Raw genomic sequence first — 17,878 nt, forward strand, 5'->3', positions numbered from 1 at the left:
TTTTCATATCACCAAATCAAACGAACGTTTATTTGCAACAAAGAACACTTTTGTTCATTCAGTTTTGTTATTTTTGTGTATTTATCTTCGCAATATGTTTCAATTGTTTATAGACGTATATATATCTATGTGCAATTAATGTTTTCAATGTGCGAGAACAATTGAATAAAAATTAATGTCAGAAAGCAAAATTAAAAAAAATAAGAACTTCTCCAAGTTCAAAAGAAAGATTGGAAAACATGTCTCTAACTCGATAATTTCACCAAAAAAGAAAATTCACCAGGACATGTCATGTTATTATAAAAGGTGTGCTGTTGTTGATACAAATTAATAACAAATAACAATAAAAATAAATTAATCAAGTTAATATTGACAATCTTCTTGATAACTGTTGAAAATGACATAACTCTTTTGACGTTGTTCATTATTTTGAAATATCAGTTCCCTCTGTTATCTCGCAACCATCTTAAGAAACGGCTCATCAGTTTCTATTCTCTTTGGTTTTTCTCCGAATCGTATCTCCAGCAACCTGTTTCACACCCCCAAACGGAATTGCCAGCTCCACACACTCCTGCAGCATCATCCTTATCGAAAACGCAACCGACTTCTTTGTTGAATGCTTCTTCCTCCCCTCCAGCAGCTCCGGTGCCATTCACCGCAAACTCTCAAATTGATTGTCTGTTCCCTAAAATGCTGATGAAGGCAACTGTATGTTTCTCCATTCTTGTTGAACGCTGAGCAATAAGAGGAAGATGTGACAACGGTTGAGGAAGATATTGAGGATGAATCAGAATCATCTGAAAAAATGTCTGAGCATCACAATGCAGATGACCATATGCTCGGAGAACAGAACAATATGCGGACTGAGATTGGCAAGTGACTGAAGAGGATTTCCCATTTCATCAAAGGAGTGGAGTGCTCCATTTGCCACCCAGAACAGGATCTGAGCAGCCGTTTGCTCTCTTTCTTTCAACGAGCCAATCGCCATCTCCTTCTTCGCATTCCTTCCATGCAATAGCATGAACAGTGAATCCCTCAGATCCACGATCAGTTTCTCATATGGGCATGAGCATGTCATCGCATCCACCAGGTTTGACATTGATGAAGTGGTTGGGCACAGACTCTCTGATCGAACAAAAGTTGTATCTGTGTCTGAAGTGTCTGTGGTTGAAGTGGATGAAATGAATGGCGATGGTGTTCTCTTTCTTGTTTCATCATCATCTACTTCCTTTTCCAATACCCATTCTGGGACCTCATCCGAGTTATTCCCCAAAATATCTTCTGTTGAGAAAATTTCGCTCAACAGATGTTCTGATGTCTCTGAATATTTAACATTTTTCTCACATATTCTCAATGATCCATTCATTATTTTTCTCTTCCACTTTGTCCTCCTTTCTCTTTTGAAACTTTTCTACCATCATCTCCATCGCTACCACACAATCGGCTTTGGACGCCACTCTTTTGATCAAAAACTTATATATTGTCTGACCCTAAAATCTTAAAAAAAGCCTTCTTTCAACCAACAGTTAACAAATAAAAAATTTGAAGCACATACGACATTGTCAATGCAACATTTTTTTCACACTTTCCCAAATCAACACATATATCTTCTTGTTTAAAATTTTCATGAACAGGCTTGATCGAAATTTCTGTTGTTAACAAAGAACGAAAAATTCACAATCAATTGACTTTTCAAACCATTTTATTAATATTACTTATTCTGGAATATCAGAAATTTGAAAAAGGAGTCAGCAACTGAAAGCTACACTGATTTTTTGAAAAATATTTCTATTGTTTGTAAAAAAATATAATAACAAGAATTAAGTCAGACTAAATCCTTGTAATGATAAAAAATAAGTTAATAATGTTCAATTATATTTAGAAATGAAACAATTATTATAAGAAAATCATTAAACAAAACTTTATTCAATGAAATTATATCAAGATAAACTTTCAGATAAACATATTTGTAAATTTGAAGATTAAAAAACACTATTCAACCAATTTCTAAGATACATTTGAAAAAATTTCTTTATTTATCTTGTGATAAAACAATTGTGCAGAACAATAGAGAAAAAATTATAAGTGTATCTTATTTGAATAATTAAACGAAAATAGAAAGACAAATACGATTTATGATCAAGATTGCAGATTAACAAAGAACACACAGTTTATCCACTGATTAACAGAGTGCAAGCCAAGCCTGATGGAGCTATTTCAGGAAAAGCATTTTGATCTATCCCTTTATTTAATTAGACATCAGAACAATCAAAACAATGGAGAAAAAATGTAGGAATATATATTAAAATAAAAAAAAAATGAATAATTGACAATGATTTATTTCTGAAAAAAGTTTATTTCTAAAAAAACAATCAGTTCTAATTAATTAGAAGTTTGTCGACATTCCTTTGCAAATTCGACCGACTCAATTCACAAAAAATTTAATTGTCGCAAAGGATTATCTTCATTTATCATTTTTTGTTTATGTTTCATTATTAAATAATAACCAGTTTATATTGATCTTCAAAAGAATATTAATTTAATGGGCTTGATCAATATTTGTTTTTGATGAATTTGTTTATTACTTTTTCAGACAGGAGTAGCAAGATTATTATAAAATGAAAATTATCCCCAATAAAGTATAATGCTATTAAAATAGTTCTTTCTAGTTTATTTAAGACATATTGCGTTTAATTCAATTTTTATTGCTGATTCAAAATTTCTGTAAAATCGATGTTAAAAAACCGCAATATACCTCAATAGAAATCATTGTTAGATAGTTTTAAAGGTGTATGAGTGAAAATTTATCGGAAAAGCCAACTTTGTAATTGTTATTTTATGAAGATTTGTTTTTTCAACTGGAATTTTGCGACATTGATGAGCAGAAACTCAAAATAGATGAAATGAAAGAAATACTTAATAAGATGAGCAAGATAAATTTTGAATTCTCATATTCTTTTATAATGCACAGAGGAATCGATAAAAAGATTGAAGAGAATAAATTGCTTTTGGATAATGCAATTCTTTTACTGAAACAGTTAGAATTTTATAAAACGTTGGTGCTGATGAGACGTTTTTGCTATCAACCCGTTTCATTGAGTTCAATATTTGAAAAGTTGATAGCCAATGAAGAAAGGAAAAAAGACGAAAGGGATGAAAAGTTATTAACAGATTTGAGCATATGCTATCTATCTCTGACAAACTCTTCCAGACAAATACCTAAAACAATGCTATCAATTTGCGTACCTTGTCTTTTAAAAGCTGCTTTGAACAAAGAGGAAAGCGAGGAGAATCAAAAAGAAGTGGAAATGGCTTTATTGGTTTTGAATAACCTTCATGAGATTATTGTTTGAACATTTATAAGTATTAATAGATGAACTTTCACAAAAAAATTTTTTTTTAAAAAAAAGGAGGTGAAAAAGGAACTGTATTTGGAGAAAGTTACAGAAATCATCAGATATCATCAGGAACATCGAAATCTTTCTCATCTTGCATATCAATCTGTTTGGTTGTTTGCTCATTACAGGCTTTTTCGTGAAAGAGAATTGAGGGAAGAGCTAATGAATAAGTTGAATTTTGTCGGAGAAGCTACAAGAGAATTGGAAGAGCTGGAAAGAAGCTTTGATTGGAAGAAGAAAGCGAAAACGATGAAGGAGATGATCGGAATAAGCATGATTAAGCGATGGTGCAGTGCTATCGATAGCTGCTTCTGGCACTACCCACTGAAAAAGAGTGATTGCACTTCTTTGATAGAGTGCTTGGTTCGGATGTGTCGAGGGGGGAAGGAGAACTACAAAGAATTTGTTGTTGATTGCATTATATATTTTGACAGGATGATCAAGACGGAATTAGTTGATGTGAAGGACTTTTTGATAGGAGGAGCCATTTCACTCATTTTGGAGGAGATTCTGCACCCAACGCAGAATGATTTGTGGCTTATGCATTTTCTTATTTTCTTTGGGGAACTTGCAAAAAGAATAAATACAAATGACTGGGCAGAAAATGAAGATCCCAGCCAAATAATAGCAAAAAGAGACATTTATGATAAGTTGGAAGAAGAAGGATATGGAGATATTATGCAAAGCTTCTTCCCACAAATGCAAGATAAAACCTTTTATGCAGCTTTGTTTGATAAGTTTTCTGATTATTTTTTTGAATTGTGAATGTTCGGAACATTTTTCTTTCACAATCTTTCTTTAAATTGAACAAAGAAAGCTATATTTTTTCGGTTTATCTTTTTTTGAGATTTTTTTTCTTTTTCTTTCTTTCTTTTTCTTTTGAAATTTACAACATTATTTATTTTTGAATCAAATTTATTGAATCATTTGGAAAGTTCCCTTTTATTTTTCAAGCAACTTTGCTTTCAATTTGAACCACTTTTATTTTTTCCATTGACTTATAAAATTATAATTCTGTTGATTTTTCAAAAATAATATTTATGCTGTAAATGTATCTGTTGGAGAAATCAAACGCTTCTGAATTATTTTCTTTTTCTTTAAAAAAACAGTTTATCTTTCATTTGAGTTTTAAAAATTTAACAAAAAAATTAACTAATTTCTTTGCTTTCTTATTTTTTGAAAATTATTTTCAAACTCGATTTTTATCTCAATAAATCAAAATGCGTCTGATGAAATACATTCACCGATTCAAAAACAATGAAACTTAACAGAAACATAACATCAGGAAATTAACAAAAACTAAAAAATGAGCAAATAAAAGAAAAATAGAAAAGAAAAGAATTTTCATTTTTCTAATAAATAGATTATTTCCACTAACAATCTTGAAATATTTCAATCTCCTTCTTTCTCCAATTAACTTCATTCTAACCATCAGTTTCATTTGCCACCTTCCCTTCATCATCATTTTTCTTCCTTCTCTTTCTCTTCCACTTCGCCTGCTTCAGCTGTTCAACTGTCACAAGCTCGCTCTCTTCGATATCTGCTTTCGGCTCAACCTGTCTCATCTTCACTCTCTCCTTCACATTCAAAGAAGAAGAAGAAGAAGAAGAAGAAGAAGAAGAAGAAGAAGAAGAATTCGACTTCAAACCATCTCCTACACCAAAATAGCTCTCATTCCCAGACTCAGAAGAAGGCTTTGAATGTGAAGCGAACTGGGGTGAGTGGAATAGAGAAAGAGGAGGTGATGAAACGGTGTATTGTGAAGGAGCAGGAAAAGAAGAGGAGGATGAGGAAGAAGAAGAAGATGATGAATGAGAATAGCGAGATTTGTGCAGAATAAGCGGTGTGGCTTCTTCACCCGAAGAAGAAGAAGAAGAAGAAGAATCTTTTTTGCTGCGAAGGACGAAAGAAGCAACAGCTGGTGACTCACCAAGCACAGCAGACACAGAATGCGCCAAAGGAGAAATGGAATTGGAGGAAGCTAAAGAAGAAATTGATGATGAAGAAATAGAAGCAGAAGAAGGAGAAGGAGAAGAAGATGGTGAATTGGCTGAATTTGAAGAACTCGATGATTTTGATGCAGAAAGTGGAATGGCAGTGTGAGAAGGAAGATTGGTGAGACGATCAGAGTGATGTGAAGGTGTGGAAGAGATGCTTTTGATGTATTCAGTGGGCGTCATTGAAAGGCGGACAAGTTGTGCTTGTGTGACAACTGGTGAACTTGAAGGTGCTGTGGAGGTTGTTTTGGAACTACTTTCAACAGAAGAAGAAGAAGAAGAGGAGGAGGAGGAGGAAAATGAAGTGGTTGAAGTGGTTGAAACCGAAGAAGAGGAGGAGAAAGAAGAAGAAGAAATGGATTTTGAAGAGTGATTTGATGAATCATTTGCCTTGTGCTCTGAACTTTCAATGAGTGCTGAATGAGGATCAAAAGAAATTGAACAATATTTTTTGTTTGATGTTGAATGGATCTCATCCAACAAACCTCTTCCTGTGCAACTGTCTTTTCCATTCTCATCAACACCTTTCTCTTCTTCTCCTCCTCCTTTTCTCTCTCTTTCTCCACCTTCTTCCTTCTCCTTCTTTTCCGTCAGTTTCATCACAAACTCGTCCACTTTCCGTATGTCTCCCTCCAACACTGCCAATCTCTCGTTCGACAAGAACATGTCGAGTGATGTGTCCACACTGATCTTCTTAATCTCTTCCTGCTTCAATCGCTCAAACTCCTTCTCCTTCTGCTCTTTCAACCTCAGCGCCTTCTCTTTCTCTTTCTCTTTTCTTTTCTTTTCTTCCTCTTCTCTCTCTTTCCTCTTCGCTTCCATTTCAGCAGCTTTCTTTTCCTCTTTCTCTTTCTGCTTCTTCTCTTCCATCTTTCGCTTCCTGTTTTGTTCAGCAATCTTTTCCAATCTTCTCATTTCGCTTCGAGGCAGCACAGGAGGTGCCTTGGGCAGTGCACGAAGAGCATTTGGTGAGGTGAATGGAGGAATGTCTGGTGTGTTTGGAGGAAGAGGAAGAGGAGGAGGAGTTGAAATGGCAGATGGAGTGAGAGGAGAAGAGGAAGAGGAAGATGTTGAATGAGATGGAGAAGAAATAGATTGAGAAGAGGAGCTAGATGAACCAAAGGCCTTGAAAAATGAGAGAAATTTTGGTGTTCTTTTTGCTTTGCTTGTACTTGTTGTAGGATCACTTGATGATTCACTTTTAATATCACTTTTTGGTTCTTCTTTGACATCTGCTTCTTTTTCACTGCTTTGTTCTTTCTCTTCAAGCTGAAATGTTTCTTGAACGTTTTGTTTATCTTTAACTTGAGCGCTGCCTGAATGTGTCTCTTCTGTATTCAATTGAGCATTTTCCGAAATTTTATTTGCACTGATATATTTCTCTGCTTCAACTGCAAATGAATTTTCATCTATTTCTCTCAATTCACTTCTTTCATTTTGAGTTTTCTCACTTTCCACAGAAAAATCACTTGCTTTCTCTTCACCTTCTGATTGTTTCCCATCCATCTCTGAAGAATGAGGAGATGTTTCAATAGAACTGGAGTTTGGCCTTATTTTAGTCAGACTTTTGATGCAAAGCTCCTCTTCGCTTTTCACTCTGTCAAATTCTTCTTTCAGCATTTGGCAGCGAAGCCGATAAAACGGAAGTTGCAAAAACGATTTGACAAATTCCAGTCCAATATGTTGACGGATCGAAACGAAAGAATAGAAAATCGTTCGGTTTTGCAAAGAAAATTGAAATTTAGATGAAATCGAATTGTCAACATTGTCGTGTCTTTCCGCAATCAGTTCCAAAAAAGAAGGAGAAAATATTGATTCAATTGACAGAATTTTAGAATCATTCAAATGTTCATCGATAAAATTTATCAAAATAGCAATTGGGATTGAAGGAGATGCTTTTCTAATGTGCTCTTCCACGTAGTTAACAGTCTTCCGTTTGCTTGGATTACATATAAAAATGATTGCATTTGTTTCTTCATCACAGTACGATTTCGCATCATTTTGTTCTATATTTTTCTGATTCATGCATCTGTCAATTAACTGTGAATTAATATTTTGAAATAGCATTTCAAAGCAAATATAAAAATTCAATTCAAAACAATAAATAGCCATTATTCATACATTTATATTTATTTTTTCTTCGTATCCTGTGTTTATTTAAAACAAATGTTTCCAACTACAATGAACAAAGGAATTAAGTGTTAATAAAAAGTCAAACCTGGAACATCAATCTTCACTTGCTTTCTTTGAATAGTTTTTGTTGGAATATAATTTGATGTGAATTCTTCTCCGCTAAGTGCGCGTATCAGCTGAGTCTTTCCTGTTCGAGGTAATCCATCAACATTAACATGCAAATTGTTTGTTCCAATTAGTGGATTTTGAGGAAATAAATGCGCTCCATCAGAACTGAATGGCTTTATATCATTCGGCAGTCCGATTTGATTAAGCCTTTTCTTCGTAAACATGGCAATATTTATCCATGAATTTGATATTATTTTTATGGGACGAAAACCTGTGAAAGATATACGTTATCAAACTCTTTTCAAAATAATATTTTTTATCGAGGATATTTTTCCATTTTGGAACCATAAATTAATTTGAGACTTTCTTTTCAAGAACATTTTCTTTGAAAAAACTTGATGAATTTACAATAAAAATATTTTTCAAGAAACTTTATGTGAAATATATATGGATTTTTATGGAAACATAATCATTGTTTGCATTTTTGTAAATATGCGAACGTGATTGATCAATCATTTTCCCGCAAGAAAAATGCAGGTTATTCATTACAAAAAAAATTCGGCAAACGATGACATCAACTTTGGAACAATTAGACGTTTTAAAAGGAATTGACAATTTATCCAAATCAAGAGCAAACGAATGCGAATCCGTTAAAAGTTCAACATTATGCCTTTCTCCTGATTCAGCAATAGCATCTTCAAAATACGCTGCATTTAGCAAAGGAAAAGAAGAAAACAGAATCAATAGCAATTGCAGTCCAACAATTGAGTTAAGTTGTATTTCTTCTTCTCCTCTTGTTGCACTCAATGGTGAGACACTTGAACCATACGTCTTATCTTCTTCTACTCCATTTTCTAATTCACAACAAATGTTGGATTCAAAAGCCTCTGAAAAATGTAGTAATTCTTCGGAGGATTTGAAAACTCCAACATCAAATCCATTGACAAGCCCTCCTGATCCAAATTCAGTTTCCCTTGTATCCCCAATAAGGTGTGATTCGCAGGAATCGCGCTTTGTCGCGAAGTCGCCAATCCATTCGCTCAATTCTTCTATTTCTTCGACTTTGTCTGTTTCGCCTACCGTTCCAAAACCCTATCCAAAGCCATTACAACCTGATAATTTTACACTTGTTTCTCACGAATTGGAAAATAAAAGCGGAACTCAGACTAATGTCGTTTCTCTATCTTCATCGATTTCATCACTTCCATCTTCGTTTCCGACACAATCTCCATTTTCAACTCTATCATCTGTTGCTCATCCTGCTTCACAGCCAATTCCACAGCACTCTTCACTTTTAGTTTCTTCTCTTTCACCTTCATCGTTCAGCTCTTTATCTACTAGTGGATCTATTCCAGTGCCTAGTCAGCTGCCAACTCCAACTTCTTTTGCTTTATCACCTTCAGAACATCCAGCAGTTATTTCTTTATCTCCTATCTGCGAAAAAGACAGAATCACTCAAAAAGTTCAGAGCTCAATTGCTCCTTCAATGCCTATGCCTTGCCAAGCTGAAAATTCTTCGTCAACAAGAAGAGAATCACAGTTGGACAGCAGTCATATCACTTCAATTGTCTGTCGATATTCAAACTCGAATTCTGTCTCTAATATACTCCAAGATGTGTGCGCAGAACCGAAAATATCATTCGATCAAGCAAATTCCGCAATCACTTTCAAGCGAGTGAAATACTCCATCAACAAAGAATTTCCTCCTCGCTCACAAACTCCACCTTGCGTAAATGATCTTTCGACTGGAAAGAGAACATTAACTCGTTCTGCCTCTGGGAGTCTCCTACCTCCTCTCCAAAGCAAGACAAGAATACCATCACCTTCCCGTCCCAATCGGCCTCCGCTTCAATCAAATACAAAAGAAGCAAAGTTAACTTCAGCTATTTCTCCTTCTTTCTCTTCTCCTTCTTGTTCTGTTTCTGCTTCTTCTTCTGCAGCCTCGTCACGTGAAGTGGAGACACTTTCATTTCCTGTCGATGCTCTGCTCTCTGAATCTCAATCACGTCCAGATTCTTTGTTTTCTTTTGTGATGCATCCAGTTGTCGAATCTGCGCTGAGTCGAGGAACAGACGCCTCTTTCTTGTTGACGTCTTCCTCTGTGCCTCCTGCTCACAAACACACTTCTGGTGCATCAACAGCTCAGTCTATTTCGTGCACAAGCTGCCTTTGCGGCTCTTGCTTGCCGCCGTCTGTCTCTGCTCTCTTTGGCAACCAGTGGCATCGGGGAATTCTCCACTCCACATTCTGCACCATTTTGTCGCGCGTGTCTGGGTTTGCTTCACCTTCGCTTCAGTCGCTTTCTGCTTGCTCTCCAATTGTGTCTCAAACATTTCGTGCTCAGAAGACTTCACAGATTTCGCAAACATCTCCATCATTATCCTCTGGTCAATCTTCTTCTGACTATTTTCTTAACAATTGCACAGTTCGATTGGATGCATGGCTTGTAAATGCACACACAAACGAAAGAAGATATTTGATTAAGCCTCAGAAAAACTACTTGCAGTTTTCTAGAAATGCCAAAGAAAACGGCTTTTCTACGATTTCTACAATGGATCTGTTTTGTTCTCAGATTGCATCAACACCTCAGGGCTGTTATATCAGAAGTATGGATGATGTTGAAGCAGTTGTGTCTGAATTAGGAGAGCAATGCACTTCTCTATTCCATCAGCAAGCGCACTATGTTCCCGATATATTCCAGCAGAAAACTTCAATTCAGCCAAAAAGCGCTCAAAAGGGCGGGCTGTCTTTAAGTGTGATTATTACTGTTGAAGAACATGGCTCTTTGGATGGCTGCAGCAACACATCGGACAGAGATATTAAGCAGCAAATGAAATTTGATGGCTCATTTGAGAAAAGGAGAACTCGCATTGCATTTGTCACTCTGCCATTTGATTTGGTCAACGCAAGTTCAGATTTGGCAGACTTGATTTCTGCTTCGAATGCTCCTCAAAATGATGGAAGAACACTGCCACAGTCTTCCTCGCAGCAGCAAAAGAGCAACAGAAGTTCATCTTCTCTGCAAACTTTGAATTCCCGCTCGAGATTTGGATTTGCTTCAGAAGGAAAAACAAAGAATTGCACCTCTTCTGTGCCTTCTTCTGTTCTTCCTGTGCAAAATGAAGAAACAAAACTATTTTCATCGAGAAACTCTTCAATGCCAATGAAAAGCTCAAACTCTCAATTAACATTGAAGTGGAAATCAATGGACGATTTGTGGAATTTTCTTAAATCAAACAAAAATTCTCCAAATGTTGTTTCTGACACTTTTTCAGCAAGCTCTTCTTCAGTTCCTTCTTCTTTGCCAGTTGGGCAAATGTCTAATCTGTCCTCTGCTTTTTCGATAAATCAATTGTTGTCCAATGGAATGAAGGACTTTTCATTATGCTCATTGCTTACGCCGTTTTTCTTTCCTTCAGAGAATTCTGTAACAATTAATGTTACTTTTGTATCTGAATCACTCGATTCGGATTCTCATTTAGAGTCTCTTCTCAGATTTACATCGGATATGGCATCCATCCATTCCGTTAACTCTGCCTCTATATCTTCTTCTGAGCATTCAGATTCACGCCATTCATTGATGAGGAATAATAGCCGTGATGTTCAAATTTCTTGGTCTGATATTGATGATGAAGGATTTATAACTTCAATGAGAAAAATGGTTTTGCGCTATGTTCAAAACATTCTTCAAGACCAAACGGAATTTGGGGAAAATGGGAAATTATCATCTGACAGCAATTTATTCAAAAAACTTGATAGCTTAGAGAAGGAAATCTTTTCATTACGATCTCAGTTTGAAAAGTATTTTGAAAGGTGAAAATGAAATTAGATTTAAGCACTTCCTTTTTGATAACTTGTTTTTTTTTTTAAATTTCTTTGTTTGTTATATTTTCGTTAAAATGATATAACAAAGAATGATTTATTGAATATTACTATATCATTCAGGTGCTAATGCTGTTTTGTATTCGTTTTTTATTTTTAAAATTAACTTGTTGGAAATTGAAAAAATTTTCACTTTTGATTAACTTTTTGTGGACAATTATTATCAACAAAATTGGAAAAAATTTTGAAATACGTATGAGTCTACAAAGCATCTTAAATAAAAATTTAATGATGTTTGTTTACAGAAATGATAAACCAATTTTTTTGGAGATCTGAGAAAAATTATTTAAATTCTGATTTATCCAAAGATTAATTGCTGAATGCGAAAAATAAAAAAAAAAATAAAAAATAAAAAATTAAAACTTGAAAGGTTATATTTTCCACCCTTGGAATGAAGATATTTGAAAAAATAGTATATCAAAATAAAACTGATATTCAAATATTTGCGATTTTTCAAAAAGAACAAAAATTGTTATTGATAAAAATGACTGAAGAATAATGAATATCTCACTGGTTTTTTTTTCAGTAACAAAATATTTTCAAAACAAGAATAACATTCATATTTCTTTGAATTTATTTTCAAAATAGTTTGAAAGTTTTACGAATTTCATAAAACTTTTTTGTTTTCTTAAATTTGAAAATAACAAAAAAATTCATTTCTAACTAAAATAAACTCAAATGCTAAAAAACATAAAACATCAAAATGAAAAGGGAATAAATATACAATTTGATTATAAAACTGAAATATCCAAAAAGAATCTCAAAAAAACAATTTTCTTCTAACCAATCTGTAATTGATATTTTGAAATTGTCTTTTTCCTCATTTACCGTTTATTCATCAAAACATCAAAAGATTCGATAAAATAACTTGCATAAAAACAATGTAAAGCCAGTTCTATGTAAAGAAGGAAAAATTTTCTTAAAAATTCAATCCAGTTCAGCCAGATACATGTAGTTATTGCTTTTTCCATTCTGCTCCATTCCATTTCCGTCCTCTTCTTCATAAGCTTCAAAATACATCTCATCTCCTTCATTGTAGTCTTCATCTCCATACTCATCATCCAAAAGTGCTTCTCCTTCGTCGATTCCTTGCTCGTCTGCTTCGTTCCATTGGTCAGTCAAATATGTTCCGATTACACTTCCCACATAGCTTTGCCCATAAACTGAGCCACATCCATCTGCAACAGACACACCTTCTCTTTTATCAGTTATCTCAAGCATATGAACAGTGCTTCTCCTCCTCCAGTCAATTTTGCTGCTAACTGAACTTCCTCTATTTTCTCTTTCTCTCCTTTTGTTGTTGTTTCCCTCTGAAGATCTTTCGCACTCTTCTTCCTCTCCGTACGCTTCTTGATAGTATTCGCATTCGTAGTCTTCTTCATCTTCTGCAATCTGTTCGTCTTTCGAGATTTCATCAATTGATCCTAATCGATCAAGATGAGCTGATTTCAGATGATGTGCAGATGAAGAAGAATAAGAAGAACTCGAATCTTTTGCAGAAAAGAGGGAATTATTCGAAGAAGATGGGTTGTTTGCGATTGTGAATGGAGTTGCAATAGAAGATGCATCACCAGCCATCGAATGACTATCAGTTGACAGTTTTGACTGTGATAAAGCAGAATGAGAAGGCAAGGATTTAATTTCAGAGTGTTCAATTCGCATGTCCCGAGGCCGTGACGGGCGATACAACTTCTGGGATTGCCCCATGCTTCTTCTTCTATCGCTTTGAGCTGACGGCATCCGAGGCCTTCCAGCAGAGTTGGCAGCAGAAGTGTCACCTTGGCCAGTCAATGAATTGATGTTTGGGATGTCAGTTGTGGCCAGATGGAATGGAGAAATGCCATCATCAGCCAAAGTCATCGGTGTTGTGCCAAGTTTCGAGGAGAGCATCATCAGCTGGGCAAGAGGAGAGTTGGAGCTGAGGTGTTGAATAAAAAATGTGTTAGGCGCAGGAGGTCGAAGAGATGAATGAAGTGAAGAAGAAGAGGAAGAAGCTTTTTTTGAGGACGATGTGGATGATTGTGAAATAGCAGAAGGAGAATGAGGAGAAATAGAAGCAAATTGATCGATAAGTTTATTGAACTGCTCAACTTTCAGAGAAATCTCAGAGTCAATCATTGCATTAAACAGAAGAAAAGCGGAAGCAGGCATGATGTCCATAATCATTGAGTAAAATAGATATAGAAAACTGAAGGCGACACTATAAAAAAAAAAACACATATGAAGAAATCGCAAGTATTAAAAAAAACAATCATGATCTATTAATTTTTGGAAAATGCAAACAATTGAAAAAAAAAATGGAAAGAATATAATTTTCGCATCTTCCTCAATGGAGATAAACAAATTCATCAAAAGGCAGCAACAATGAAACAACACAAAATTTCAAAGCACAAATATCAACCACACCAAGATTTGTATTGCTCACTGCTCATATCAGATGTCGGTGAGTATTCTGAACACAAATTAGATTGCAGTTGCATTTCTCCATAGTACGGATTCTTGTCCAATACAATAAGAATCATTGATACAATATGCAATGCATACACAAAAAATACAATAACAGTCGGAATAAAAAATAATGTCTGAATTCTTCGATAAAATATTGATGTCGATTCAAATGCAGTCTTTTGCAACTTCTCTTTCTCAACTTTTCTTTGATCCAAAGGAGATAATTCTGAATTGTCTGAACCCATGTCTTTTAATCCTCTTGTTGATATAATTTGTGTTTCACTTTTGCACAGACCTGCATTGGCATTCCTCTTTCCACTTTTTATTGATTCCTTTCTTGAAGCCCGTGGGGTTGCAAAGAAAAGATGGATCAAAAGAGCCAATACCCAAATTATTGCAAGAAGAACTATCGAGAGCATAATAATGTTGACAATAGTCGCATTCGATAATACATCTGGTGAGCTTTCATCTTGATCGTAAGTTAACGAAGGATGCTCTTCCTATTTGAAAAAATCAATTGAAGAAAACAAATTGCAATAAATAACGGAAAAATAAATAGATAAATAAATAAAAGAAAAACAAACGAATGTGGACAACGAAACGATAAGACTTATAAGATGAAGAACAGTTAAAGTTACAACTGAAATGAAATGAAATGCAACATTGACTCTTCGATTCACAGTCTTTTCAAGCAATGTATTTGTAAGCCACCAAGAGAAGAACACCCACGATAAGTTTAAAAACAGCCTATTCATTTGCTCGGGCAAAAAGAAATATAAGAATAAGCTGTATGGAAGAGGCACAACAATAAGAAACGAGTTCAAAAACAGAAACAGTGTAATGAATAAAAACAACGTGAATTTGAGTTTGTTTTTATTTAGCCCTTTCTTGCAAATGTATGTCATTTGCAATGTAGATACAAGAAGACTGAAAAATGTTATGATAAATAAAAAAATTAATGGCCAATTTCCAGGTCCATAAATAACTATAACATTGTCGAATAAAGTTCAAGTCACAAAATGAAGTATCACACCAGGAACTTCAACGGATAACAACAATTGATTGATGCTATTTACCATTTTTAAGTATTCGATGTCCCACATTAAAAATAAAGAGACAAATGAGAAATGTTTTTCAAGCTTTGTAACTGTAATGGAGTTCACTTTAAAATTTTGTTCCACTTGTATGAATAAAATCCAAAATATTATTTTTTCAAGAAGAGATCAGTATTGAAATTGAAGAAAAATTTTCCCAGATATTCCAAAAAATCATTGTTAAAACCATTATGGAAATGTGACAAAATGAAAGCATTTCATAACGTTTATATATTTCATGAATGCATTTCAGAGATCTTTTCAGTTTTATTAATTAACGATTTTGATTTCAATCTTTATTTTCTTAAACACAAATATCTGCGAAATAATTCCAAATAGTCAGTTTTCTATTTATTCACAAATTATTCTATGAAATAAATACATCGTATCATATCTTTCACAAATCAGAAAAAAAGAATTATTAGCACTTGAAGAACTCAAAATATTTGATTCAATTCTTTTTGAAAAATCATTTTTTTGTAATACAAATCCCCTTGAAATGCATCACAAACAACTTGAAGTTTTTTGTAGACATTCATCTTTAAGTCTTGAAACATTGCTGTATTCTTCTTTCTTTTTTTTCTCAAATCAAATTCAATTAACAAATATTTCTGACATTTCACCCCTTCAAGCTTGATGAAATACATTATTGTGTGTTTTGATTTTGTTCTTGATGAATCAAATTGGATAGTGTACGTATTGATAGAAATATAAGAGAATAAAAGGAGTTATCCTAAGATTATGACTGTATTCACAAATTGGTCAAAACAAAAAAATTTCTGAATATTGTTCCACACATATAAAAAAAGAAATAATAAAAGAAAAAAATGAACAAATCCATTTCTAAATGATTCTTGAATAGCTGGAAATAGGATTCATCGATTTTATTATTTGTGTTCAATGCACATGTGTCATCACCACAAATAATGATGAATGCTTTACAGAGAAATATATGATCCAAAGAAAACTGAATTACACAGGATATGAATTTATGAATGAGCCCAATGACTGTGAGAATGGAGCATCAAGGAGTGATTCAAGTTCTGAAGAAATCAATGATCACATAGGAGAAAACCATTAAAGCAGAAAGATGATGAAAATTGATAATAAAAATATAAACAATGAAAGAAATCAGAAGGAGAAGAAAGGTGTTGCTTGCGTAATAAATAAAATGAAAATGATGGAAAAAAATGAACTGGACCATGGATGAAAAATCAGAGGATGCTTGCTAATGGCCAATTCATCGATAAGATTCTATTTGCTAAAACTGTTTCAAAACAAAAAAAACAATTATATAATGGCTGAGAGAACGAATTTTGTGTCGCTGAGTGAATGCACAATTAGAATCGAAAGTTACACATCATTATTCAATTTATTTGCTAGCTGTGGGCTGTTTTCAAACATTTCACCAGAATTATTTCCTTCATTTTCACAGAAATCCCCTTGGTAAATGTATATTATAGGTGAACACGAATTTTTCATATTTTTTTTTTATTAACGAATTCTTTGTAGTATATAAATCATTTATTAATTAATAAAAATTTGAGATCATCAAATTGTTTGATAAATAATAATCAAGGTTTCTTAATATTTATGGGATAGATCAATAAATTTTCATGTTATTTTTGAGTGCTAACCCTAAAAAGAAGAACGGGAACAAACCCTAAACCCAATATTTGTTTTGCTAACCCTAGAACCTAAACCAATCTATTAATGTGGAGATTTTTTATGATTTTTACCCAAATTATTAAAAAAATACTGGGTCAGATCAAAATGTTTTGATTGAAAAAAAGAAATTTTTATGATTGATGATCTCAAATTTTAATTAATTAATAAATGATTCTTATACTATTTTATGTCCGTTTATAATAAAAAATATGAAAAATTCGTGTTCCCCTATAATCTCCTTTTACCATCCCCTTCCGTTTTCTCTTCCAAATCATTTGAAGAGAATCTTTCTGACAATTGCAAAGTATTAATTTGCTCGTCGGATTTTTCATCATTTTTTGTACAATCCGCACCATTCATCTTATTGCCCTTCATTCCCCTTGTATTCCTCTTTCAACTGACTTTTTTTCAATATCTCAACAGCAAATGAAACATGTTTATATCCGACCACCTCCTTTTGAAAAACATCAATTTTGATGAGCAGCTGTTCATTTTCTTCGATTTGTGATGTGTATGATGGTGGGATTGTCCATTCCCTGAACAACCCATTTGCCTCTCTGACTGCCTCAAACACCTCGTTTGTTGGATGCTGTGGGACAAGAAATATTGAATTCATTGGAAGCAAAGAAAACCCATTGAAGCCAGGGAGACAAAACACAACGGACGATGTTGTTAATTCATTTATTTGGTGTGAGTGGAACGGATCGAGGGCATCTGGATCTGACGATTCTGTTTCAGACGGAATATCGAGTGGAGGTGCGATCTGCATGTATAATCTCAGTTCTGGAGAACTTTTCGTTTCGAATTGCATATTCAATGGATGTTTTGCAAATAGTCGTGGAGGTGGAATTATGTGCCATTCAATCAAATCAGTTTATATCGTAAATAATTTGTTTTCTAATTGTACTGCACAAAATCAATATGGAGGAGGATTGTTCGCTTTTTCAATTTCATCATGTACAAGAATCTGTCGATGTGAATTCCAGAATTGTAAAGCAAATAGTCAAGGAGAAGGTTTGAGATTGGATAATTTTCAGGTTTCAGCACAAGGATGCGTTGAAGATGAAAAAGGAGAAGGAGAGAGTGCATGTATGTGTGACTGCAGCTTCAATTCGTGTTCAGTTTTTGGCTCATATGGCGGAGGTTTGTA

At 34.0% G+C, this 17,878-nt stretch overlaps 5 protein-coding genes across 5 annotated transcripts; 1 reads left to right on the top strand and 4 right to left on the bottom strand.

Moving 5' to 3' along the window:
• Nucleotides 1-793: 793 nt before the first annotated feature.
• On the bottom strand, nt 794-1,366 carry MONOS_7341 (uncharacterized protein; the record flags this gene model as incomplete). Its single annotated transcript, XM_067877657.1, has 1 exon — nt 794-1,366. One exon carries the CDS (start codon nt 1,364-1,366, stop codon nt 794-796), a length of 573 nt encoding a protein of 190 aa, XP_067726540.1.
• Nucleotides 1,367-4,507: 3,141 nt separating this feature from the next.
• On the bottom strand, nt 4,508-7,015 carry MONOS_7342 (uncharacterized protein; the record flags this gene model as incomplete). Its single annotated transcript, XM_067877658.1, has 1 exon — nt 4,508-7,015. One exon carries the CDS (start codon nt 7,013-7,015, stop codon nt 4,823-4,825), a length of 2,193 nt encoding a protein of 730 aa, XP_067726541.1. The 3' UTR covers nt 4,508-4,822.
• Nucleotides 7,016-8,204: 1,189 nt separating this feature from the next.
• Nucleotides 8,205-11,453, top strand: MONOS_7343 (uncharacterized protein; the record flags this gene model as incomplete). Its single annotated transcript, XM_067877659.1, has 1 exon — nt 8,205-11,453. One exon carries the CDS (start codon nt 8,205-8,207, stop codon nt 11,451-11,453), a length of 3,249 nt encoding a protein of 1,082 aa, XP_067726542.1.
• Nucleotides 11,454-12,445: 992 nt separating this feature from the next.
• Nucleotides 12,446-14,721, bottom strand: MONOS_7344 (uncharacterized protein; the record flags this gene model as incomplete). The annotated part of the gene is made up of 3 exons (XM_067877660.1): nt 12,446-13,718; nt 13,925-14,466; nt 14,551-14,721. The coding sequence occupies 3 exons, from the start codon at nt 14,719-14,721 to the stop codon at nt 12,446-12,448; spliced, it is 1,986 nt and encodes a 661-aa protein (XP_067726543.1).
• Nucleotides 14,722-17,089: 2,368 nt separating this feature from the next.
• MONOS_7345 (uncharacterized protein) lies at nt 17,090-17,539 on the bottom strand (the record flags this gene model as incomplete). Its single annotated transcript, XM_067877661.1, has 1 exon — nt 17,090-17,539. The coding sequence occupies one exon, from the start codon at nt 17,537-17,539 to the stop codon at nt 17,090-17,092; it is 450 nt and encodes a 149-aa protein (XP_067726544.1).
• Nucleotides 17,540-17,878: the final 339 nt, after the last annotated feature.

The sequence above is a fragment of the Monocercomonoides exilis genome, assembly GCF_001643675.1.
Source record: "Monocercomonoides exilis strain PA203 chromosome Unknown scaffold25-1336746, whole genome shotgun sequence".
Classification (NCBI taxonomy): domain Eukaryota; phylum Preaxostyla; order Oxymonadida; family Polymastigidae; genus Monocercomonoides; species Monocercomonoides exilis.